The sequence below is a fragment of the Myiozetetes cayanensis genome, unplaced genomic scaffold (assembly GCF_022539395.1).
Source record: "Myiozetetes cayanensis isolate MyiCay16 unplaced genomic scaffold, myiCay2020 scf6-25, whole genome shotgun sequence".
NCBI classification, from domain to species: Eukaryota; Metazoa; Chordata; class Aves; order Passeriformes; family Tyrannidae; genus Myiozetetes; species Myiozetetes cayanensis.
The window spans coordinates 36,093,348-36,120,480 of record NW_026087853.1 but is presented as its reverse complement, the minus strand read 5'-3'; the positions used below and the strand labels follow the sequence as shown (position 1 = coordinate 36,120,480).

The window sequence follows — 27,133 nt, the reverse complement described above, 5'->3', positions numbered from 1 at the left end:
GAGCCTCCTTTTCTCCAGGTAAACAATCCCAGCTCCCTCAGCTGCTCCTTGTAAGACTTTTCTCAAGACCTTTCACCAGCTTTGTTGCCCTCCTTTGCATATGCTACAGCTTTATTGAAGTGAGGGGCCCAGAACTGAACACAGGACTCAGGGTGTGGTCTCACCACTGCCAAGTACAGGGGATGATCACAGCCCTAGTCCTCCTGGCCATGCTATTTCTATGACATTAGTGACAGAGGAGGAGCCCCTGCTGGTCTAGTGGTAAAGGCGCCGCGCTATCACCGCGGAGACCCGGGTTCGATTCCCGGTCAGGGCCACTCCCGGGCAGGTGGGGCTCGTTAGCCCTTAAAGGCAACCCACCTACGTCCTAAGGACCTCGCTGCCACCGTCCAAGCTCGCTTGGCCCCGGCAGATGAACCTTAGGATTAAAGGGTGGGCTCAGTTCCGCGCACACTGTGTCTCACCTAAAAAATCCAATGCGCAGGCTGGAAGGTGTAAAGACCTTCCCCGGATCTTCGCTCGCGAAGACTGGCCATTATTATTATTAGTGACAGAGGAGTAGGACCTTTTGACCTCAGGACAGTCTCCCTTTGTAGGTGACTGCTACCTGGGCACAAACAGCACTGACATATGTTCAGCTTTGCGGCACAGAGCCCGTACCTCACGAGTGAGCTTTTGCTGGTCGGCCTTTCAGCAGAGTCCCTGTCTGTAAAGTCCCATAGTCTTTTCTGAGATGTCTCTGTGTTTGGAGTGAAAGGCTGCACCATCACTGCGGAATGTGATCTGTTACTGTTTCCTGCAAGGTCAAAAAAACGCACAAATAAAAACCTTTTGAAGTAGCATTAGAGGCAGAGCTTGCCTTTTCTGAGCCAGTAACAATTTTCTCTGAACATCATAGAAATAACTGACTTCCTTTCCAGTAAGCCACTGCTTAGAGAGGTGTCCAGAAAGAGATTTAGATTCAGTAGAAAAGCTGTTGATCAGGATCCAAGGCAGCTCCTTAATAAAAGGAGGAATACAATCCTTGGGCAAGGCTTGGGAATAACCTGGTCACAGTACAACTGAAAGGCTGTTTTGCAAGTCACCCTGGGCATTCTCCTACCAGGTCACTACATCACAAGGTGGCAGGTGACCTAGGTACTGCTGTCTAACAGAGGCAAAAGGACAGCTCAAAATGCACTGAACTAAGGACACTTTCTCATTCTCTTCTCTTTCTTTCATCATTACTTGCTAAAAACACAGCTAATTATTGAAGGAAGTGAGAATGTACCTATATTATTCTGTAGTGATTGTAGCCAGTCCTCCATCAGTGTCTGAGAAGGTGCTGCAAAGTAATACTCTGCCCCATCTCTCAGCCTGTAAATGAGGATAGAAGGTGAATTCTAGTTAGTATTGCCTTATACCTTCTGTCCTGATGAGTGTAAGACAGATCAGTTATGCCTCCTAATAACATCCAGTCTTAGGTGACTGTAGGCAAATGTAACTGTACAGGTGATTGTTTAGCTTTTCATTTGCATGCTTCTCCACAAGACTTACCGCAACATGAAGCTGTTCTCCTTCCTGCTGTAATTTACCAGCTTCTCACATTTGGAGCCTGCAATGCTGAGCGAGAGGAGTGTGGATATGTTCTGAAGGGGGATAAAATAAAAGCAGAATGTCTTCTGTGTCCGTTCTGCTAGGATTCAATTCCATACCAACCTGCAGGCTAACTAGACACCCATCTTTTGATGCCCCTAACTTTATAACTAGGATCACTGAATAGAAAGAACCACAGAGGAACAATGGATGGATGATTGCATTGTATCTTGAAGGCAATTCTTGCGTAAGATACTTATTTTAAAGAATATCCTTGAAAAGATATGAAAACTTATTTTTCTGTTTTATAGTTGGCAGCAGTTGAATAATTGCTGAATTTTCATTCAGTTGACATTTGAAAGAGAACTGATTACCCCAGCCCCAAACCAAAGCAAATGTTTTTAAATGCAATTTTTTAAATGCATTTTTATATAGATAGACAGAGAGATTGCTAGAAAGATTCAAAAACCAAATTACCTTAGATGCTTCATTTTCATCATTATAGAAATCAAGCTTTAATCCATCAAGTTTTACGTAGAAGGATTTCCAAGACCTTGAGCGTGGCTATATGAATAGAAATGGTAATAAAATTCAGTCATTAATTATATATTTTATAGGAGTAGTGAAATCTTTCATATGCAACTTCCCCAAGAAGCCAAGAGCTGTCCATATTATGATCACAGAAGTTCTCTTAGTCATTATTATCTCCTAGAAAAGCAGAACCTACTGTAGTTTCTGGTGGGAGTGATTCAAGAATGGCTCTCTGTGAGTTAGGACTGAACAAATGACATAACCTGGTTCAAGCAAGCTCTGTATACCATGTGGCCAGCAACATCTTTGAAGGTGAATAATCAAAGTTATGTCTAATTTTTGGCCACTAAATTTTTTTCCTAGTTGGAACACCAGCCCCTGCCTGCTGGTCACAGGCTAGTTTTGTCAAGTGCGTGGTTTCAACCTAATGTGGCTGCTGAACTCTTCTTAATTTCCTAAACTAACCCCAGTGGAATGCTACTGAACAATGTGCAAAAGCCAACCCCAAGTATGTATTACTTTTGTATATTTGTATTTTGTTTTGTCAGTGAATCAAGTTGACAGTTTGGTGATTCAGAGAAAAGGAAAGAAAAAGTTCTGAGAAACATAAGTCATAGCTTTTCTTGTTTGGTAATATGGAAGTTCGGTATCACTGCAAACTAAATTCTATATATCCAGAAGAGAAGAAAAACTAAATTTCTCTTCCAGAAGATGGAGTCCATACCAGGTTGAGTTTTTAAAAGAAGTTAAAAATTTCCAGGGAAATAGTCTATGGGAAAATAATCCAAGACAACTTCATGTGCAAGACCTCAGCAAACACTGAGATGTTTACAGATTGGTGGTGAATATTAGAACATTTCTTGCCCTGTTGTGATCATTAGACTTCTGACCTGAAGTGGTATTATTTCCCAGGATAAGAATTTAGATTTCAGTTTTATTCAAACCTGGATTTAACAAAACAGTTCTTCAAAGATAAACAGAACCTTAATTCTCTTCTAGCACAGCTAGAAATTGTAAGTATTGGGTGCATGGGACTGAGGGCTTCCTACAACTAGGAAGTTGTAGGAACAAACTATCACATGCTGTTACAGGATCATGAAGCTTTAGTTTTTTTGGGATGTGGGGTTTCTTTTAGTTTTGTGGGGCTTTTTGTTGTTTGGTTTTTGTTTTGTTTTATTTGTTTGTTTGTTTTAAAAATATTGTTGGGTGTTTTTTTCCAATTCAGTTGATATACTGAAACCTGTGTTTATAATTAGGAAAATGTCATTAACGTGTTCATACAGCCTAGGCTCTGGTTCATAAATCCATTAAATGTATGATTTAATGCCATGCCAGGCAAAAATTGTGTCATCTCTTTCTCTTAAGGACTTGATCAAGTACTGCCAAAGTCAGTGGACACTTCCTAACACATTTTAGGATAACTGAAGCAAACCCCTAGTACTGAGCTCCTCTTCAGCAGGGGATTATCCTGAGGAAGCCTGACCAGGTCTGGACTATAATCTAAGGAAAAATGAAATAACCCAGAGTGATGACATTTGTTTCTACCTGTTGTCTTCCTGGAAGTAGCTGGTCTCTCTTCTCTAGGAAACCCTCCATATGCTGGAGACTTGCAGAAACCTGAGACACACATGAACATTGCTACTTAACTTTAAAATGTTAAAATGTCAATGTTAAAATTTCTGAAGGTCTTTTTTAGATAAATTCCATGCAAAGAAACTAATCTCTGCTTCCTCTAGCCTTTACATTGACTGCACAGCTAGAAATCCTTACTAGGTTGCAATCATATCTTTGATATACTACCTAAATGAAGAGAATTCACATCCTTTTAGAGCAATTTGCTTATGAAATTTGCTCTATCATATTGTGTTAATTAACTAATATTATTTTTATATTAGTAACTACATTTTGCAACTTAAATGGTTCAAGTTATTCATACCATCTCTACAAATACTGAGTTATACCAATGTATAGTGTTGTCCTGGTATGCTTAGGTATGTGACAATCACATTCCTCTCAGAGTACAGGAGTGTTGAGTTAACTGCATTTCCTGCCCGGGTGAGCAAAGAGGAGTTGTTGGTTCTAGTCTTGCATCAAGTCAGCTCTTTGGCAAGTGTGCCATTAAGTCCTGTCTCTCTCTGACTTCTAAACTCAGTGGGCATTAAGCACTGCTACCTCACAATGAGGGTGTAGGTAAATCTGCAGTCTCACCTCTTTGTGAGACAGCATCTCCTGGCTGTTCTTAAGTGCTCTGCTGAGTATTCAGCAGCAGGAATAACCTCTAGTTTGAGAAAGAAAAAGAAAACCAATACAGTTGTTAAGACCTAGGCTATAAAGCTGAGCAAATTAAAAATGGTTTTAAGCTTTACATAGCTGCTTAAGGCAACTGTCATTGTGGGAAGTGTTTCAGTGGCAAAGGCACATACAATGCCTTTTGTTTGGATCCAGGAGTGTATCCACTGAAATGCCCACTGAGTAGTGTTCTTTGTGATTTTCACACATTGCTAGCTAATAACTTTAGCTAGCACAAGATAACAGTTTTGTGAGGAGAAAGCCAGGAATTCCTGGGACTCACCGAAGATGTAGTCTAATCTCTCCCGAGAGGAGTTGGACAGCAGTAAGTTTGGTGATACATCTAGGGACCTTTGTCCAGGCCTCGGGTGGTGTTGCCATCAGTTTGGTCTGGAGTTTGGAGAAAGAGGAGCCTATAGCACCTTTTTCCTGAGGAGATGGGTGGTCTGTGGCATGTGATTCTGACAAACTGCTGCTGTGTTGCTGGTTTACAGGAGTAGGAGATAAAGGAGAGCTTAAAGAACTGTGACTTTCCAAAGAACTAGATTGTGGATCCACCACCTTTGGTTCAGTTTTCATTTCCGTTTTGTTGCTGCTCAGCACTTCAGGGATGTCCTCAGCAGTGAATTGTTGGAACTTTGCTGGAGATTTTTCAACAGGGGAGAAAATAGTTTCAAGTGGGGCCCTCCAGGACAGGCTGTGTAAGGGCACAGATGGCAGTGGCGTTGTGCTCTTTATCTCGGTCACTTTTGGTGGTGTATTCCTTTTGTCAGATGTTTTTCTTTTCAGAGAGGGAACTCGTACAACTTTGCTTTTATCCTTATGCTCACTGTCTTCTGTGTGCACTGGTTTCAGAAGATTCATCTCTCTCTGTAGGACAGAAGTATTACATTTTTTTAAAATTACCTTCATTGCATTTATGAATACTTACCTGATATTTTTATTATTTTAAGCAAGAATAGTTTTTCAAATACACTGGCACCTGGCATTGAATTTTAAGGTCTGTTCCTCCGTTGGCATTCTTAGAGCTAGATCTGAACTTAAGTGCTATGTGCTGAGCATTATTTTGTTACCCAAACCATGAATACTAATGGCAGTTAATCTCAGTTACAGTGAATCCTGACCTTGCTAAATTCTCTAGAGGCTGATATTTTAATCAGCTCAAGAGAACCTATGCTCCTTTCTTTGTGGCGCTGCTTCTTTAAGTTTTCTGTAAGAACATTGAGTATCCAGGGGTGTTACCAGGGTAAAATTTAGAGGAAAGGACCTTTGTCCCTTCATTTAGCCAGTTTGCAAATCAAATGAAATGAACGAAATACAGGTTTGGCCAAGCTAATTTTTAGCTTAATGTCAAACACAAAAACTATGTTTTGCTGGTTACTTCAGGAAAATAATTAAAAATTCCCACATTGAAACAGGATCTGAGAGACTCACTGAATATTTTTGGTACTTATCACAATCCATTGTAAAACTGATGTCAGAAGGAAAAAGGCCTATCAGTGCTTTTGTCTGTCTTTATTTTCAGCCCTTTTCTATACTCTAGAATGCTCAGGTAGCTCCAGCTCCCTACTGAAGTCCTGAATGAAGAAAAATTTCTTTGTCTGTGTAGCAAGGAATCACCACATTTCTGACACTGTTTTTGCTGCTTCTAACAGAAGAAAACTTCCAATTCTTCCCTAGAGCTTTTGCAAGCTGGTAATTTTTTTTGATCCACATATAGGTCTGGTTCTCAGCTGCTCTGTCTGCAATATCTCAGCTTTGGTTACTCATTTACCCCATTTCAGCCCAGGAGTTTATTCATATGTGGCGTATGTGGAATGACGTCCAAACAATCAAGGACCCACATCGTCCTGTCTCATACACAGCTGATTAACATTCTAGAACTCACCTTAGTTTTCCTGCTCAGCTGAGCAAATTTCTCCTCCTGTGCTGCAAGCATCTTCTCAAAATCATGGTGTTTCTTCAGTAATTCCTCTACTTCAGACACTGAATCCTGAATGGAAAAATCACCAGACACAGAAGTCCAAAATCAAGTCTCTCAGAAGAGACTATGCCAAAGATTTTTAGATTTACCTATTTTATTTAGCCAAATTATGATTCTGAAATTTTTGTAATTGAATGTCTAAACCCTTCCTAGTGTGTGAAAAATTTACACTCCATGAAAGGTCTGTAGCTTGCAGTCTGCCTGATGTGCAGGAGAAAAAGAGCTCAAATAAAAACCTTCCCTTTTCTGCAAAGCTATGTAATACCATGGTTTCCAGCTGTAACTGTTTACATACAGATTAGGTACATGGATTCTAGCCTGTGCTACATGCAGAATAATTCCTGCCCAGTGACAATGCATCTTAAACCTCTGTCATGCCCTCTGCTTAGTTTTTGATACCTGACTTTATGACTTAGTTTTCCCATCTTATAAACCATTAGAAGACAGTCCATAATGAGAAAAAAATCCCAAACCAAAAGAAACCTGTTAGATGCTGGTGTTTAAAAGGGAATTTACAAGCTAGCCGTCAAGTCATCTGTGTAAAACATTCTACCGCTCGATGGGGAGAATGAGGTGGGGAAAAAACCCTTTTCCTTTCAAAACAGGCTCTCAGCATGACAGGGAAGGTTGAACCCTCTACAGGTTATTTGAAAAAATGGTCTGGAATTCTCCCCAGTCTTCTACCACCCCTTGGAAGGACCATGTCGAGGAGCCCATCACCTTGACAAATGCAGCAACTGCCCTGGGCTCACTTCTGTAAGAGGGCAGAGCTCCTCCCCTTTCTAATCTCAAGGGTGCATTACTGTTTAAATTGTGATTAATTTCAAGCCTGAGCTGGTACATGTGCCAAGCACTCTGTATATGCTGAAGCACAGAGTGTTCAGTAGTGTTTCAGTGGTGTTGCACTGCTGTTACTCACCCCGTAGTTAGGATCTGAAAGAAAGCTCTCCTTGGCAGTCAGCCATGCTTCTGCTTGTTCTAGCTCTCTGCGGAGCAATTGAATCTCCCAGTTTTCTTGATATAACACTTTCCTCATGTCCCAGCTCTCCTTTACCTTCTTCATCAGCTCTGACAACTCTAATAGTTTTTCTTCAATCTAGAAAAATAACATTTGCAATGCCAGGAAGTGAAAAATCCTATCAGATTTTCACATGACAGCCAACTAGCATGTAGTGATTTAGCTTTCATGATTTGGAAGATGATCTGTAGATAACTTTGTGGTGTTAGCATAGTTTAGAAAGGATGTCTGAGTTCTCATTTTTTTAAACTTGAATTCCGTATAGCTAGATATTAGAATTTTATGCATATTCCACATACTGTATGACCAATATTTTGCCAAATGATTTCCCAAGATGAAACTTTGGCAACTTGTATTATAGAACTAGTGAGAACCAGAAGATTCAACAAATACATCTATTTACGGCAAGGCAACAACGGAGACACTTAAACTGCATAAAGTTCTCTTGTTCTTTCTGCAACAGAAGTAATGTAATCCTGCATAAATTCTGAAGATGTTTTTGATGGTGTGATCTCTGGATTTACAGAGAGTGTCAAGACAAGCTTGGGCAATATCTAAACATACATAGATAAAGGATCTCAGAAAAGTTAACATTCTTGTTCCTTTGCACATTTCTGAAAAATTACATATCTTCTGGTGCATGCAGGGACATCAGTCTATCCTACAAGGGATTGCACTCTGAGGTATCACAAGAACTTTAAAGTTATTTTCTTTTTCTATGTGTGACACAAGGTGTGTAGCTTTTAACAGTAAAGAATTGGATTGTCCTGTTTAGTTCTGCTCTGAAACAGACAAAGCTGCAACTTCTGTCCCTTTCATGTCTTTGTTCACTGTTGTCTGTAAAATATTGAACTCATCAACACACCTCCACAGACATGAAATGTGCATTCTTCACCAGGTCACCTCCCGCCCGCTGCATTTCTTCATATTTTAGCCACTGCTTTCTCTATCTCACGCTTGTATTCCTCATGACGCTTGATAAGCAGTTCAGCTCCCAGGACATCATTTGCCAGTTCCTCAGATATCACTAGTGCATGCATCTCATTGGCCCAGGTCCTACAGAACAGAGCCAAAGGGTAAAAAGGGAAGGAATTTGAGTCCGTTGGATATTTGGGAATTCACGCACACATCCTATGGCTGTGGATACATCTATACAGACTTTTATTGGCACACAAAAGATATTAATACCATCCTGATATTGGCTGACATAATTTTCCTCTAAGTAACTGGTACAGTGCTGTGATTTTGATTTAGTATGAGAATAATGTTGATATCACACTGATGGTTTGGTTGTTGCTGGGTAGTGCTTACTCTAAGTCAAGCACTTCTCAGGTCCCCATGCTCTGCCAGTGAGGAGATGCACAAGAAGCTGGGCAGGGAGGAAACATGGCCAGGATAGCTGACCTGAACTGGCCAAAGGGATATTCTGTATCACAGAACACCATGCCCAGTGTATAAACTGGGGGGAGTTGGCCAGAAGGGGCCATTTGCTGCTTGGGAACAGACTGGGTACTAATCAATGAGAGGTGAGCAATTTTTTTGTGCATCAATAGTTTTTTTTTTTGGAGGGGGTGTTATTTCCTCTTTTTTTTAAATTACAACTATTATCTTCATAATTAATATTACCATAATTAATATTATTATATTTTACTTTATTTCAAGTATTAAACTGTTCTTAACTCAACACAAGTTGTTTGTTTGTTTGTTTGTTTGTTTGTTTGTTTATTTCTGATCCTCCTCCCCATCCCACTGGATGCCTGGAGAAGTGAGTGAGTGGCTGTGTGGTACTTAGCTGCTGATGTGGGTTAAACTTAACAATATACAAATATATTGATGACAGTTTACTCACACATCTATGGATTTTTAGAACCTGATATAATATTTCCAGTGCTGTTTCCATAGATAGCCTTTTAGACAGCTGCAGCACCTACACAGCCTGAAGCATTGTGAATTCAAATCCTCAGAAAAAAACTAACTGCAAATGCCTAGGTTATACACATTAACAGTACTTTTATACATTGCAAAGGAACACAGAGACTTTCAGATATCCCTCAAAACCTTATCACCACACATGAAAGTACTTCATATGCATACGGAACACTCATGCAAAGAAGCATATTGATAGATTTTAAGGAAATTTTCTGCTCCATGAGTCTCAACTGGCATAAAGCTAATTACCTGAGCTCAGGATCTATCCCTTAGCATAATGAGTATCCAGTAGTCAGTAGTAACCACTTCACTGTTTTTGTATTTCTACTAATTTCATAGATTAACTTTTTCATTATCTACACTGATCTAAAAATGTCCATATAACTTCAGTAGAAATCCTGCTTTAAAACCACAATTTGCATGAAAAATGTATAAATGATGATGAAGATGACATTGAAATGAAGAAATATAGTATTTTAAGACTGGTCTGGCACTTTCTGTTTAGCATATTTCCATGAGCTATTTCAATTTTTATGTTAGACCTCTGCTTATAGATATTTGGCATGATAGATTTAAAAAAAAAAAAAAAAAAAAAAGAAAAGAGAGAAAATGAGCTCAAAATGCATTTTTAAAAAAATTGAAGATGCTTTGAACCTTCAGCATTTTTTTCTAATACTGATTTTAAAAAGGAAAAAAACAAAGGAATTTGCCAGCAATTGAATTCTTGCAAAAAAATGACCCCTAATAAGAATGGACAGAAGAGTGTTGGGCAATGCCATTAAATATAAGTGTGCAAGATGCTTTCAGCAAGTGTTGAGCAAGTGCTAATCTATTCTAGAAGATTATCTTTAATGTAGTTGCTTTGACTCGGAGAAAAGGGGCACTGTGTATCTGTGCAGGTGTACAAATTACTTCTTTATCTAGCCAGAGGTATTCCATCTTCCTATAAATCAACAGTATTTTCACTTGGAATTGTGAAGCTACCAAATCTACCCAGAGTGACTGAATTCTCCAAGACTGCTTAGGAAATAGTAAAAAAAAAATAGTCTAAAAATGTGGCTTTGTCATGCTCGCTGTGCTGAAGTGCTGCGGTCACCTCTGACATGTTGTAAATCCTGTGAAGTGCTGTTGAGAAGATGCCATGAGAGAGATTTGAAAGCAAGCTGCAGAGCCCCTGGGACAGGGGTCAAAAACCTAGCAGGTAGAATTTAGAAAATCCCATATAGGAAAAAACAAGAAATAGAGCCCACTGTCAATCTCAAGGGTCCAACACATACATCAGCTCCCTGCAGGCATTGAAGTAGAGCTGGACTTGTTCTGCCTGACTCAGTCTTGCCTTCCTCTCCTGAAATTTTTTGTCCAGTTTTTCCCAGGACTCATCCACATCTGTGAGTCTCTCCATGATATTTTCCTTAACTTGAGGGTATGTGCGGCTGAGGTGCCAAGCCTCTCCTCGAATCCTTTCCAGCTCTTTCATGATGACTCCTAGATCTCTCTGGAACAGAGACAGAATGGATTGTAAGACCAAGTCACTACTTAGATCTATCAAAAGTAGATTCTAAAGATGGTGCATATCTTCTCTACCCACTGGCTGTACAGGGGCTAGAAATACAAATCCGTCAAGACTTTTTCTCTCAGTTTTCTTTCAGTGCCTTTTAATATCCATCATCAAACATAAAAGAAACTTCTTTAGATGTAACACGACTGATTATTTTGGTAAGTGTGGAGCGTAGTTTCCTGTAGCTCAGATGACACCTCTGGAATAGATTTTAGAAGAGAAGCTCACCCTTAGAAGCAAAAATTTTAATAGTATAATATCACAACGTTAAACACAGGAGGAAAAGGCACAAAGAATATTTAAGGGTGCAATAAATTTATCTTTTGTTAGCCTGAAAGCAAAGGCCTCAAAAGGAGTTAAAATCAAGCATCAGTTTCTTTTTTTTTTTGCCATCTATGCTTTTCTGCCACTGCTTCATGACAAATCCCCTTACCTCTACTCCCTCAAGATGGCTGAGAAGTGTCTGTACACCTGGAAGATCATACCCATAATCTTCTATATCCACCACTGCCTCTTTCTCCTGCATCCAGCCCTTTACTTCATCCACATCATGATCATACTGGTGAACTTGACATGCTGCTCTTAGATTCTGCAATAAAGAAGCAATTAAAAGGTAATAATGTATAGCGTGTCTACAACACACAAAAAAAGCAAGCCTAATATGTCATAATGCAGTACAAACTGAACAAGAATGGGACTGAAACACCTTCCCAATTAAGTCATCTGAAAGTGAGGTGTTAAGCTAACCTAATTTCCCCAAGCTCCCTAGGACAATGGAAAGAAGCAGATGTCTGCAAAGAGCAATTTATCCCTACATAAGAAGAATGATAAAAATGGAGAACATGAGTTGTCCTCTAAAGATAGGTCTTTACACCATAGAAAGTGTCCTAAAAAATTTGCTTGGATAAAGGCTGACACTGCAAACTGTGAAAGTAAGAGGAATCAAGTAGAAATCATTTTTCTGAAATGAGAAAATTAAAAGATGTTCTAATACTATTTTATAGTAATAATAATAATAATGGCCAGTCTTCGCGAGCGAAGATCCGGGGAAGGTCTTTACACCTTCCAGCCTGCGCATTGGATTTTTTAGGTGAGACACAGTGTGCGCGGAACTGAGCCCACCCTTTAATCCTAAGGTTCATCTGCCGGGGCCAAGCGAGCTTGGACGGTGGCAGCGAGGTCCTCAGGACGTAGGTGGGTTGCCTTTAAAGGCTAACGAGCCCCACCTGCCCGGGAGTGGCCCTGACCGGGACTCGAACCCGGGTCTCCGCGGTGATAGCGCGGCGCCTTTACCCCTAGACCACCAGGGGCTCCTATTTTATAGTATAACTATATATTACCAATTGTCATACATTTATTTCTACTAAGAGACAATAGTGGGCTTGAGCCACTTTATAAGCAAAATGAGTATGACAACAGTAGTGCAAAAAAAGAGTTGAGGACATCTGACATTTAAAACAAACGAAAATGTTGAGTTCCAAGTATCATCTCTGCTTTTCCAAACACATGACTGCAGTTCCTTGAGAGAGGTGAGCTGATTTAACAGCTAACTGCTGCCAAAAGGTACGGGCTTTGGCTCTGTGTCCTCTATCACATTGTCTCCCATACGTCTTCTTTGACTTCAAGTAGCTAACTTAACAAAAAAACCTGGAGACTTTCAATCTTGTTTAACAAGCTGTTTAATAAGTAGTTCAATAAAGAGACCTATAAGAGTCAGAGCTGGACTCCTGTTAGTGGTAGCTTTGCTTTTCAGGAAACCAGGGTTAGCAGTGAATTAAGAAAAACAATTACTCTAGGCTGATAAATATCTTTCAAGTATAAGCCTTGCCACAAACAGTAGGGTAAGCAGTGACTCTAAAGGGAAATGGATCAAGAAAGAATTGAACAAAATGCACTCATTTATCTTATAAACTTTGTGTTTCAACATGAGCAATGCACTGGTTTGGAAAAGACAGAAGGATGTGGGGGAGTGCAGGGAAATCAGTGCCTCCATTTTTTCATGTGTTTCCTACCTCTGTCCTCATCTGAATTGCGTGGCATAGTTTCTCCCAGATTTCATTGATTTGCTTTGTTCTTGCCTCGATAATGTCCATCTTGCTGTGGCCCTCCTTATTCAGTTTAGATGTTAATTCATTTAAGGAGACAACTTTAGAATGTCCCAGAGGTTTCACCTCATTCACAAAATCTTTAAACTTTTTCTCCAGCACCTGCAGAATAAATAGGGACACAAACTTAAATATAAGAATTTCTGCCTACCTCTATGAGAGAGACAGAAGGAATCACTTTCTCTGTTTTGTATAACACAAAAGGTATGTATTGTAATCTACAGGTGCAAATCACTTGACAAATCCAGATGATCTGGAGTCAGAAAAAGGCATCTATGTTCTCGATCATGTAACATCCTGTGTCACAGGGAAAAACCACCCACATCCTGACAAGCAGAAGCTGCCCAGATCAAAAGCTAGTAAACATAACCTGTCTACATATGCAGCAGTTGTTGAGGAGCGGACACTATGAATTATACCTATCTGCACTGTGTGTCCCAAGAAGGAATTTATCCTTGAAATTGGCAGCTAGAGGTGTGAATGCTGCATTCCAGTGTTTTCTATGGATTTTGTTACAAGAGCATGGCCCCTGGCCAAATTTTTTAGGTCCTGTCAAATTTATAATCAGGGCAAGCAATGAAGTGTACTGACCTCACCTTATCCCAAGAAAAGCTAACTTCCTGATACACCTTCTTTTTCTGTTGGAGGATGCTACCTCAGAGAGCTGTATAACCAGACAGAAGCCAGTCAGCTCCTGCTGCAGAGATAATTGGTTTGCTTAGTTCTTGCAGATGTAACATGCTTCACTGTCAGCAGCTACACAAAAATTGCAGCAAATATATTCCTGTTTTGCCACACAACATATGCAATACCTTTTTTTTACTTTACCTCAACATCCTCTAAGTCCTGCCCATAGTCATCAGACTCTGCTACAGACTGTTTACTGGAAAGCCATGCATCCACCAGCTGGAATTCTCTTTCAAACTGATAGAGCTGGAACTGTTCTTGAAGGCATTTTCTCCGGGTCTCAGACTTCTGTAGGAGAGACTGGTAGTCTGCTAGGATCCCCTGGAGCTTTGAAAGTATGACTGAGCTGCAGAGAACAAGAATCAGAAGGTTTGTCTTTGTTTTATTGTTCTTTTTGAACATCGTCTTTTCTGACGTTGAATTTGTAACACCTTTAAAATACAGAATAAACTAGATAACATCGTGGAGTGAGTAATACTGTGTCATTAAAGCCAGCTAATTCAAGAAATTAAAGTATATCATATAAATGACTGCTCTTTATACTTCCTCCTCCCCAGATATAAACACAAACTTGCAATAAAAACAGTGAACTGTCAAGAATGTTCATTTCCTTTCCCAAGCACAGAGGAAAAAACCAGTCATGAAAACATTAAACACTTCTGTTAGACCTGGAGAAGAAAGCTGTTCTCACTTTCCTACCTCTCTGGACTGTCTTTGTTTATTAAGCTGGCACCTGTCTCCCGTACTTTCTCAATCCGGGACCTGAAACTATCCACGTCCAGTTTGGTAGCTTCAAGTTTACGAAGTAAAACTTGCGTGGATTCTTCATTCTTCCCATAATCTGAGGTATCCAGAATGAAACTCCTCTCTGCCAGCCATGCCTCCACCTCCAGTAGCTGTATAAAATACAGGGATGGGCCTTAACACAGCTTGATTTAAGTCAAGATTAAGAAAACTGGAAAGCAGTGGTGCATTGATCTACCAGTGAAATCAGAGTAGCTTAGGTGTCTTTGTGTAATGCAGTCTAGCAGACACTTCCAAAAAATATGTACCCAGAACCCAGCAATTGTAGTTGCATGTTACTCACTACAGTTAGTTGAAAGGTAGTTGTTATTTCTCCACTGTACCCATATTTACCAGATAAGACAAATCAGGAGAGTACGAATTCTGTTCCTTTCTCAGCACTTATTCAACAATACAGCAAAGAAAGACCAAAATAAATCTCTCAGGAAACATCTTTACCTCATTTAGGAACAGATGGGCCTCATATGACTGCGTGAGCCTCCGTCTCCTCTCTTGAGCCTCTGCCTTCAAGTTTTCTACAGAAGTCTCAAGCTCCTTCAAATGCTCCATAATCTTGCGGGAGGCTGAGTGGCCTCCCCTTACCAGTTTCTGTCCTGTACTGAGCACTGCTTTGGTCAAAGCATCCCGACTGTTTATCTCATTCTCCAAATTCTGGAAAGAGTGAAGTGATAAAAGTAGTGAAAAATAAAAGTTATGGAGATTTTTGTTCCAGAAAACCTAGTCATGTAATTATGAATTTGCTTTCTACTCATGAAGATGGGTCAGAGGTACAAAGTCTAAGTGCATGCAATTAGTGGAATGTAGGAGCTTTTGGGGGTGAAGGCGTGATTATAGAAATCAAACTTAGCCATGGACTTTGAACTTTGTTGTGTATCCATCTCAGAGCCTGGAGGGAAGATGTTCTAAGCAGAAACCTCTTATCTGTAGATTCCACTGAAATATACTCGCTTTCACTCCTTTACATGGGATTTCTTGAATGGTGTACCTAGGTAAGAACAACCAATTTCCCTGCTCATCAGTATTTATCACTTGCCAGTGCCTTTGTAGAAAATGCATAACAGACATGGCAAATGCTGTGGATACATATACTATCAGGCAGCCAACAGGACAAGGAGAGAAGAAAATTACCTGAACCACTTTTGAAAGACTTTCCTTGAAATTAAGTTTTGAAGACTGGTAGATTTAAAAACTATATGCGTACCTCTATATAGTCTCTCATATGATATTTGCCTGGGTAGACAAGGACTATGCTGTGATTTGTCTGCAAGCATATGTGCATTCCTTGGCTGACTATGCCTGAGCACCCTGAGCACAAACAAACCCCACAATTTTACAGTTGTTCTGTTTAATTTCATAGCTATGGAACAGCGGCTTCAGAGTTAGACTGCAGTGCTGTGTTCATGTAGAAAAGATGCCCTCTATGAGGAGAGGAGCTGCTTTCTCAACTTAAGTGTCAAACTTGGCTTGGCTGGAAAAGAGCTCTGATTCTAATCTTGCCTTTAACTTCCCCCTATTAATTTCAAGATGGTCACTATGTTGTTGAAAACTGACACCATATCTGTTCCAAGCCAAGCAGCTGTTTGTACACATATCATATTTGTGTGTAAATGTTGTTTTGCAAGACAGTATGTTTGTTTTTTTCCTTTGGTTAATGCATTTCAAGCACTATCTCTTTTGTGGTAAAAACCCAAGAACTGAGTTTTTCAAATCTGGCTCATTAGGTTGAACAGTAGAGGGTAGAACTAATAATATATTCAACTCTTGCCTGTTAAATTCTTGATGGTCATGTTACCTCTGACATTTGCTAGCTTGTAAATCAACATTAAAACAAGGTGTAGAGGCTCTAGCTACTAACACACTGAGAATTAAAACTTATATTTTAGTCCTGTTTCCAGAAAAATAAGAAGTAAAATGGCAGGAAAATTGGCATTTTATTATGTACTGATACTCTGGTCTATATCTCCCATTCTCAGAGTTCATTAAAAAATTTTGAGACTTAGCCAATTAAAACAAAGATAACTGCAGTCTAAAGCAGTATCTCCTCTGTTCCTTCAGTTATTTGAAATACTTTCTCAGATTAATTCAGCTCAAACATTCTTTTCTTCTGTGAATCTAATTACTTTCCTACCACATCAACCATCATTTTTAGGAGTAATTGGACATATAACAGCATTTATACTTTTAATCATGATGAAACAAGCTTTTCATTAGTACTGTTTCATAATGATTGCATCAAATGCTTGGGATTTCTCTCTCTCACTGTATATATATCACCACATTCAAAAATTTTATGATTTCTGTCTTTCCCAGTCCTAAAGCAGGTTGCACAGATTTTTGCCAGATGCACTTGGTGTGGCACTTAGATGGGCCGTCATTTGCTAACATTAAATACCAACAGCTGCTGGAAACCTTTAGAAGGAATGATTTTTCTTCCACCTTGTGTTTGCAAAGAGACAGTGCTCCTTATTAAAAAATTGTCAGGAAGAGAGCTGTTGTTTTATTGGTATTTGAGATGACAGTATTCCAGGCACTACTTTCTCTGATGGCCTGTCTGAATCTTGTGAAATAATTCAGCAGCTGTCTTGAAAGCTACCACTGGAACGAAGGTCAGCTAGGGTTTGTAATAATTCCCTGCTATCTCCCTCCCTTCAGAGTAGAAAAAGTTTTGGGGAAAAAGTGTTTTCCTGGGAGATCATCCTGAGATGTCTGAGCAATGAGCTTTCTTGGATGTACTTACTGAGTTTCAAAGCATTTTGTTAAGACATCTGCTGCCCAAAGAACCTGTGAAAGCACTCAAAAGTTCGTAAAATCTATTTTGTATAGAAAAGGCCAGGTTTTGAACTCAGTTCATAGAAAGAGCCAACGTATCCACAGAAAAGCATATGGTGTGGTACTTGAACCACTGCAGTGATAAGCAGGATGGAATCTCATACGTTTCCAAGTCATGCACATATCCATCGAAAGTGAAAGGGAGAAGAGGCATCATGACTCTCGTTAGCCAGAGCACAGCAGATGAAGTTTGCTACAGACAAATTGAGTTCAGTGTTCTCCATTTGATTCTAAAGACTGTGAATGGTTCTCATATGATATTACCTGGTGCTTTTCTTGTAGACTCTGAACAGTTGCCAAAGATTGGCCATAATCCCTAGAGGAAGCCACGGGGAGCTTCTCATGAACCCAAGCCAACTCCTCATCAACATCTCGGAAGAACTGGTACTGAAGTCTGCTTGCCTCCAGACTCCCACGTCTCTCCAGCAGAGGATCACGTAGTCTTTTGTATCTGTAGGTTGTAAAGATAATCCAATGAGGGCCGCAGATTGATTCAGAATGGTGTAGAGAAGGAAAGAACAAAGAATATTCAGGGAAGAAAAAGCCTGAAAAAAGTAGGAAAGATGGCAGGAGACAGCCCAGGTACTCACACACCTCTGCACCAGTTGATCCACTCTCTCTTCTAGTTCATCAGCAAGAAAGTGTTTCTCCTTCTGGAATTGCTGAGCTGTGACCACAAGCTCTTGCAGCCGGTCCCTATGGCCAGCAACATCTTCCTCCAATTCCTCTTGTTTCTTCAGATGACTGTTCAAAACCACCAGATCATCACTACCGTATGGTGCTTTCAGCTCATTTTCCACACCTTCCAACCATTTCTCTGTGTCCTCTACACTTCGCTGAAAATTAAGACCCTGAGAACAAGCAAGAAGAAAAGATCATTTAAACCTTTAGGACAGATAACGTGATGTAAAAATCTTTGTCACTTTCAGTAAGAATTACACAAACACTGAGCAACTTCCCAGTGCTCAGTGAACTCTTCCCAGATATGATGGTTGTTGAAATGAAGAAGAGAATTCAGTCATGGTGAAGACAAGAACAGATGCAAAACACATCCAGATCTTATCTTACTTGTTATGCATAAATGCAGATCATGGACACAGTACCTTAAAAGGAAGCCATTTAAAGGGAGAGCTCTGTTTTCTAAACACAGATTGTCTGAGAGCCCATGCAAAATTCCCAGTTGTGAGAATTCATGTGCCTGGAGCTAGAAGATTGAAAAGCAGCAGTGGGCTTCTTTCTCAATGTACTGGAGAAAAGATGCCCTTGTGACAGATGCAGAGAGCTGAGACATATTAGTAAACATATTTTTCCTCAGTATCCCTCTTTGGAATCTGCATCTAAACCAGCAGCAGAGAGTAGAAGGGAGCCTAGCCTACAAATCCTTTTCCCTCCATAGGAATCTCCAATTCTCCTGCCAATTCCATTCAGTCAGTCCACATTTCATAGTTTCTTTGCTCTAATGGTCTTGAGAAATCAAGTTTGATTATATCAAGTGACACACTTGTAGATGAGACATGTAGCACAAGGCAGCTGTGCTATCTCTGGAAGTGACACCAAGATCCAACCAGTGGCATGTTGCATTACCTTGTAAGCATCCTGCAGTTTGGTCCATTTCTCCTGGCAACTTGCTAGCAGTTCCTCCCATAGCTCATCCATTTCCTGTAGTCTGGACTGAATGGCTTCTGAGGCATGGTGCCTTTCATGGAGCATCTTCTCCCCTTCCTATAGCACAGAGAACAGGCAAAGTTTTCTACCTTTGTTGAATGCAGCAGAATATATCACTTTATCATCCATAAGCAAAGTCTGCTGTCACAGCTATGTAAAGGGCCAACTGCAATTGTCACTTCCTGACCTAACACATAGAGGCTACAGAGACAGAAAAAAGACTATAAAGGCAAAAGGGTTACTGAAACCAGGGCAGAGAATATGCAGCAAGATAAACAAGAGGTACAGCTAAGGAAAGTTGCTGTACCACATCAGTAGATGTTCTAAAGAGCAATCACTAAGCCTATTCCCAATGAAAAAGGCATATATTGCAAAATACGGCTAGTAAGTACTATGCTGAAAATAAAGTTAATAAACATGTAACAGTCTGTCCTTCCAAACTTGTCATCTGATCACAGCTTCTGCCAAGTATCTGACAAAGCTTGTCAGGCTTCCTTCATACCTCGCCTACTAGCATGTATCTGCAAAGGAAGCACTTGAAAGCTCTTCTTTACCCTTTTTGTTGGATACCTGTCATATGACTTGTTAAAGTTGTGCACACAGTCAGCTAGGTTCTCTGCTGGAGAGAAACAAGTATACATCTAAAGTGGCATCCACCCCAGAGAGATGTCCCTAAAGTCAGTGGAATGAATCTTTTATTGAAGGCACTTGTCTGTTTCCTTTGCATCCATGGTGAATATAGATAGCATGCTAACACTGGATAATAAGAGAGAGTGGGAAGAAACTGATGGACACATAAAATTCCTGATGGACTAAAAGAATAAGCTTCCCAGACCCCTCAGAGAGAATATGAATAATGTCAGTGAGGGGACAGTGATTCCCCCTCCCTTGTTTGAGATCACTGTAACTCAGACTGTCTGCAGAGTCTTTCATCCCAGTTGCCCACCCCTGCCATCAACCCCGCTTCTCTCACAGATTTGATGGAGTCCAGACGATTCCTGTTGGCCATGACCTCTGCTTGGAAAGTCTGGTGCTTCTGCAGTTTGGTCTGCAGATTGCTTGGATCCTTCCAGCTATCATCCTGGGCAATGCTATTCTTCTCATTAATCCAGGCAGCCACCTTTGGTGAGGAAAGAACAGAAGTAACCCAAACCATCAGCGTTTCTTCAGGTCCAGCCTGTCAGGCTCTCCTCTTCTATGTATAAAACAGGGAACCAGTGAGTGGGGACCCAAGTGAATTGTCCTTCTGAGGTTCTGCTTCCCTAAGCTCCTCCTTTCCTTCATAAAGTCATCTTCTATGTCTGCTTACCAGCACTGTTACCCGGAAAGGGGGCTGTCTCCATTTTATAGGCTCCATGCAGTGCAAAAATGCATGGACGCCTGTGTGCATGAGGGAGAATAGACAATGATCTCCCTATTTCTAACCTGTTGTCAGTATCTCAAAAGAAAATTACTAATCTCTTCTCATGGGTTTTTAAATGGTACCACATTCCCTTTTAATGCTTTCATTTCTTCTGCATTTTGCTGGCATCTAATGTACAGTAGACCTTTCATCTGATTACTAGATGGAAGATGAAAAACTTTATTCTTATCCCCAATATTATCTCATTCCAGACTCAATTCCTTGATTTTTCTCACAGTAAATCTGTCCAGGGATTCAGACCTATGCGGCATAGCATGTTTTCAGAAACTAGAATACCATGAATCCCGTGTAATTGTACCTCAAAGGAATTCCTCAGGAACTTCTGCAGAAGCCTTGATTCCTCTAGCAAATGTCTGCGAGCAGCAGCATTCTCCAGTAGTCTCTCTTTTCTGAGATGAAGACAGATGGGTGAGGTCAAAGTCACAGAGCGAATTAGGTAAGAGTTTTCAAATTTCACTTCTAGAACACACATGATCTAACCCTCCATTCTTTAGGAGGGAAATGTTCATAATGTACAGACTCCCTTGATCTGGACTGTCAGAGAAGATGATCAGCACACTATAGGAAGGATTGCTAGCAGATAGATAACTTTTAAACTACACACAAATTCTGTACATATGATATTTGCCTTTAGGAACAACCATTACTGCCTTTCACAGTTCAAGAGAACATAAGCTCAGCATGTTTCCTAAGTGGAAATTCTGTAAGCATCAAGGTATTTGCCATGCATAAACCAAAGCTACACCATCCTTTAATCTTTTTACCAGTTTTGGATCTGCAGCACTTTATCCATGTTAATGCATGCTTGAGATAATAATAAATAATATCAAATTAGATCATATTAATAAATTTGTATGTTCACTTTAATCATAAGGGATCTCCAATCTCTTTTCCTGCCACTAACATTATCATTACGCCTATGATATATCAGCCTCCCAATCTCCTATGCAGGCTTGCCACCCTATCTAAGATACTTAAGGAAATGTGCCTGAATTTCAAAGGGTCACTATGATAAGGTGACCATAGAGGTACAGCAGCCCTCTTTTCTGAATCCTGCTCACCCTCCAGTTAATTTTGCATTCTGGACACCTCCTAACGAAATAATTATTAGGCTCAGGCCAATATGGGAAGACCACAGTGCAAAGCACAAAGGTGAGCAAATGCAAATCAGTTTATAGTTCTTTTAAATAATTTAAATATATTAATTATCACGGAGAGGGTCTCATGGATGACATGGGAAAGGTTTGACTTCACCTTCTCAGAACGGCTTGGCATCTGTTGGTGATATTGTCTGAGTCATAATGCTTGTTCTGTGTTAGCTGCTGAGAAAATAAAGCCATTTCATCAATTTTCTCCATCTGAACTTCCAGAGCTTTTTCAAACTGTGTGTGTTTCTGCTGTAGACTCTCCACACTAGACAATGAGTCCTGGATAGAAGACAACAAAAGGTAGCTGCTTTCAGTCAAATTTTTTCATCCATAACACTGATTATCCAGAATCTAAATGGCATTTATCCCACATTTGCAAGCTAGCTGTCAAGAAAATTTATTGTTCTTTGAAATGCATTGGCATTGAATATAACACTTAAGGCCCAAATAATGTTCTATTCAAGGTCTGAGGCCATTATTTGAGGGTCAAAACTGAACTAGCTGCTGGATGTTTAGCTTCTTGTGCATATTGCTGTGCTGCATAGAACACATAACTTCTCAAGAACTAAAACATCAGAGCCTAACTGTAAATCAATCTTAAGGCAGACGCTATGTTGAAAGCAAATGTAGGATGCCAAACAGAAATCACAGTTAAGTGAACAAATATGTCACAGAAAGAGGTTAAAATTAGAGCCTCAGTTTCAACTCATGGAATATAGAAGAGCTAAGATCCAGATTTGAATTTGAGAACTGAAGTCTCACATTACAGTTCAGCTGGAGAGAAACACAGAATTTGACTTCTTGTAATGTTTGTGAATCCCAACCTTAATGACTCAGAGTTCTCTTTGCAGCACCCCTCTGCACTTTTAATTATAGATTCAGTGGTGTCAAAATGTTGCCACCATGATAAACTAACTCTAAAGGAAGCAATAAAGCTCACATCAAATGGTTCAGAAAAAAATTTAAACTTCTGTGTGCTTACATGAGTCATTGGATGGAAAGTTACTCACAGATTATTTTCTGCACATTGCTGAGCTAAATATGATTGGGTGACTCCTTGTAAGTCTCATAAGTAATGAAAAGACTGTAAATACATACCTCTATGCTGAGAATTACAGAGGCAGATACCAGCCACTAGCATTTTATGGTTTTCATACCATTTGTCCCCATTGTGTCTACACTGAACTATGTAACTCCTGCAGAGACAACTAATTAGGTAGCACTACCTACGCAAGGTGCAGGGTAAGCTAAGTATCAGAACGTATATCTAGCATCCTGCTACCATGCATCACTTATTGTAGTGTTGCTGATACCTGTGGTAGGTAATTTAAAGCTAAACTGGGCATGTCATCAGTGACAGCCGTGATGACTTGCAAGTGTATTTGGGTCAGATATGACGAGGCTGGGCTGAATGGAGCATTGAGCAACTTAGTCTAGTGGGAGGTGTCCCCACCCGTGGGAGGGTGGTTTGAACTGGATGATCTTTCAGGTTGCTTCCAACCCAAACCATTCTATGATTCTATGCAGTCTCACTTTCCAGCTATAATCAGAGTAGTTGGATTATTTCATTATTCTTGGGGCTGAGAATCCCATCCTGTGTAAACTATCAAGGTAAGAAATCTGATCCTAAAACAGCAACAAGACAGAACAGTAAGGAGAAAGACCCCAGGAAGGTTCAGAGCACATCATCATACTTCACAGTCCCCTTTCCTTCAGACTGATTGCAGAGAAAATCGTAATTTCTCAGAGCACATACCCCTGCGTCCTCATTAGCTAGGAAAGCTTCTTTGCTGCTGAGCCAACTCTCAATCTGTTCCACGTAGCCATAGAATTTCTGTACGGGAAAAAAATCAGTCATAAACATGAAAAAATGCTGTAAAACAGAGGCTAATCTGATTTTGGCAGAGTACACTGAAAACCCCCAAACTTTCATGGATATTTCAAAAATTAACTGCATAGCACTGGAAGACACTAAGCCTTCTAGTGGCAATAAGTCTTCTAAGACTCTAGAAAAAATACATGTAACAATCATTATTGTGACTTTCTCCTTAATAACAGGACTATTTCTTTTTGTCCAAGACATAGGATACAATATAAGTATTTCTAGATTGTTAATGGTGTAGAGAATGCTGTGTAAGTAACTGGTCAATGAAACGTGAGTAATATGGCTGGAAATAAGTAGCATGTAATACATAAAGAAGCATCAAAGCAGCCCATGCCATATCATTTCTCATATATATGAAGATTTTTGATGGGACTAATAGCCCAACTCTTATTTAAAGTATTTGACATTCCCCATTGTTAAAATCTCTGTTTGAGCAGAAATTTTTTAAGTAAGATGACTGTTACATGGAATTATTTCTAGGAAACTACAGCCAAAACAACAGCCAGGGAAAAATTAATTATTCTGTTAATGCTAAATTTGTCTTCAGATTTTTTTTTTAAAATATCTGTCTGGCTCCATGTTTTTTGGGAAGGTTGTAGAACTTGGTAGAGTCGTGGTGTTGCATTTTAAGTATGTGTCTTTTTCCAGCTGTATGAGAGTTTGAGCATACTTTGCTAAGTTTTAAAGGCTTTGGAAAATATATGAGCACGTATTTCACAGAAATTTCTGTGATTTGTAACTTGAAGCCCTGTAAGCAAAGAATGTGCTTGGCCCTCAGCATGCCTTCTGGAAATATACATAAAACACTGGGTATTATTAGCATATCTTTCATTATACTATCTCACAAATTTGCTGTTTTTATCAAGGAAAACTGTCAGTAGCATGTGCATTCTCTCTTGAATGTCTTTTTACTCACCTGTAAGTCTTGTGCCTGAAACAATTTTATGTATTTTTCTTTCCATGCTTGGATCAACTCAGACCAGGCTTGCTGTAGTCTGGAGAGGGACTGGTGAATCTCAGGGGTTGCATAGTGACCAGAATTGGCAAGTTCTTTACCATATTCACTGAGAGAGTTGAATCTTTCCACTCGTGCTTCAATCTCCTCCTAAAATATATTACTAAGGTTGATGTCAAGGGTTTATGAGAATCCAGTTATTCAGAATACAAGCCTTAAGGGGAAGAATATGGGCTGTAACTTTCCAGCACTAATATTTGTATGGAAAATCATTCATCTTTCTTTGAGCTATGTTACTGGAAGAGCATAGCATTGCTAAGAGAAAATCAGTGTAGAAAATAAATGACTTTATTGCTTTAGGAACAACTGTTCTCCTACAAATGAAAATTGGGATTAAATTAGAAACAGATTAGAAAATGCTGAGATATAAATGAGCACCATTTTGAACATCCATAATACCACATCCCCTACCTCCAGTATTCCTACATAAAGGTAGTTCTTATGAGAAACTTGCCTTTCTCTCCTGATGTTCCTCAATCATACTTTCGGCTTCATTTGCGCTTTTAGGAAGCCCCCCTGCTTCCATTAAACCTCTGATGTTTTGGGTCCAGTCTAGTATCTCCTTCATCTCCAAGTTGAACTTCTGTAGCTGATACGAGGCTGCCAGCTTCTCCTTCCTGCCACACAATGTGCAATTCAGCATTATCCAACACAGAATTATCCAGCTGCTTCTCTCTCCCCATTTGCAGAGGAAAGTATCTTAGGAGAAGCCAAATGAAATGAATTCAGGCTTTCCCTTACAGTTCCTAACAGTCCTCATGTTAACTAAAGTCATAGGAGATGCACACCTCCTTGGAGACAACATGCTTACTATTTTTTCTACATCAGTTCATTAGCACAAGAAAGGTAAAAAAGCCTTCATAGCTGTTGCTTCCAGCAACAATTACAGATCAGGCCTAACCCTTTCCTGTTTTGGAAAGATTTAAGAAAAAAATATCTTCTAGAACTATCCAAAAATAAGTCTTTCACAAAGGCTTTATGATAGATTTAATTTGATAGTTGGAAGGCATTTTAGTAACATTATGTAATGGGACAAACCACAAACACATTGTATTAGTTTTCCCAAAGTCATATTGTGTGTACCAACTCACACTTTTTCCAGTGCAGGTGTCTAAGATGCCTGTGTAAACTTTGGAAAGAATCCTTAAAAAGTTTTAAAAAGCCCCTGGCAAGTAGAGTTTAGACTCCAGAGAGAAGCTTTGCCCCTGCTGAGAGATATTCAAACCACTCTCTAATTCTTTACCTTTGTTTGGCCTGTCCCTGGAGCCGTAGCCAGTTGTTTTTCATCTCCTGTTGCTTCATAGTCAGTTTGTCATTTATGGATGGATTCCTTGTGGAAAGGCGGAAAGATTCCAATTCCAATGTCTGCGAAGAGATTTATAGCGGGGTGAATTCGTGCCAAATGCTTATATTCATTCCTGAGTTTGACTTTTAGGAAAAAAGTTTTCATTTTAAGATCTCGGTTTTCAAAGGTAGGTACTTAAATTACAATAACAAAATATACAAAGGGGCATGTTATTTGCAATAAACAAATACGTATGCATTTGCAAACAAACATCCATGTGAAGAAAGATATGTGTGCACTGCTTCACATGTACAAATGGTAAATTTACAATTAAAACAATAATTTTGCAGAATGTGGACAAACAATCTAACTAAGCATAACAAAATCAATCTAAATCTAAAAAAAGCCATGAAAATATGGAACACACAGAAACAACCAGTTTTGAGTCTTCTGCTGAAAGGTTAATATTATTTGTATGTATCTCAGCTAACAGCAGAAACAAACCGCAATTTTTAGTGTAGACTTCTAGTTGATGTTGTTTTCCTTAACACAGACTGATAAACAGTAGAGAACGGTCATCAACCCAGGTTTAAAGTTGGTAACTTTCTTGCAAAATTCCATCAAAATTATGAAAATGAATATTTTAATTATGGAGAAAGGAGAATATGCCAGGCTGGTTTTTAAAAAAACCTGTAGTTATTATACTTTGCACATGGTATTTGTGGTACCGTATCAAAAAACCCCAAATCCAAATGTAAGAATTGATAACACGTGCAGGTAAACCCAGATACAAACCCACAGCTAAGGTGTTAAGGAAAAGTTTACTCTGAAGTCAGAAGCCCTAAATATGCTGCTAAAATCTCACTAGTGAGAACAAAAGGTTTGGAGAAAGTTTGCAAAAATATTTTCTATATAAAAGGGCTTAACACTCTGGCCATCAGTGAAAAAATGTGAGAGATTGTCACAGAATTTCCACTACTGTGGTTCAACAGAAAATACTTCTTCATATTAAAAATATACAACTACATAGGAGCTCAGACCCATATCTGATGCTCAAGATTAGTCCCAAGTGATACAAACTGGCCATTTTACAAAAGCTAGAATGGATCAGGCAGGCATTATAACCTAAGATTTCTGTGTTTGATGTCTGTGTCAGGACATTAGCTGCACTTGGGTTTTATATTTAAGTTCTAAATAAAACTAGAGTTGTGATTTTGGTTCAATTCAGTAAATAAACTGGGGGAAAGACAGATTCCATACTTTCCGAAATGTATAGGATAGTCTGATCTGGCTTGTAGGTGAGAGCCAGAAAGACAACAGGTTCAAAAGGGACTTTTTTCTTAGATTTAGTGCATCAGAAAGAATGATATTGATATGATAAAGTAGGATTAAGCAGAATGGTA

At 39.5% G+C, this 27,133-nt stretch overlaps 1 protein-coding gene across 1 annotated transcript in view; it reads right to left on the bottom strand.

Annotated features, from left to right (window-relative positions):
* Positions 1-27,133, bottom strand: part of SPTBN5 (spectrin beta, non-erythrocytic 5) — a 94,552-nt gene that overhangs the window by 580 nt on the left and 66,839 nt on the right. Inside the window, 27 exon segments of the mRNA XM_050336997.1 lie at positions 661-796; positions 1,271-1,356; positions 1,537-1,628; positions 2,053-2,139; positions 3,652-3,740; positions 4,697-4,763; positions 4,765-5,265; positions 6,284-6,388; positions 7,299-7,475; positions 8,263-8,340; positions 8,342-8,453; positions 10,604-10,821; positions 11,318-11,473; positions 12,897-13,091; positions 13,818-14,022; positions 14,376-14,572; positions 14,919-15,131; positions 17,574-17,760; positions 17,904-18,160; positions 18,894-19,031; positions 19,948-20,094; positions 20,696-20,786; positions 21,652-21,824; positions 23,302-23,379; positions 24,347-24,535; positions 24,900-25,062; positions 25,689-25,810. Coding sequence (XP_050192954.1) covers positions 661-796; positions 1,271-1,356; positions 1,537-1,628; positions 2,053-2,139; positions 3,652-3,740; positions 4,697-4,763; positions 4,765-5,265; positions 6,284-6,388; positions 7,299-7,475; positions 8,263-8,340; positions 8,342-8,453; positions 10,604-10,821; positions 11,318-11,473; positions 12,897-13,091; positions 13,818-14,022; positions 14,376-14,572; positions 14,919-15,131; positions 17,574-17,760; positions 17,904-18,160; positions 18,894-19,031; positions 19,948-20,094; positions 20,696-20,786; positions 21,652-21,824; positions 23,302-23,379; positions 24,347-24,535; positions 24,900-25,062; positions 25,689-25,810 — 4,259 coding nt within the window.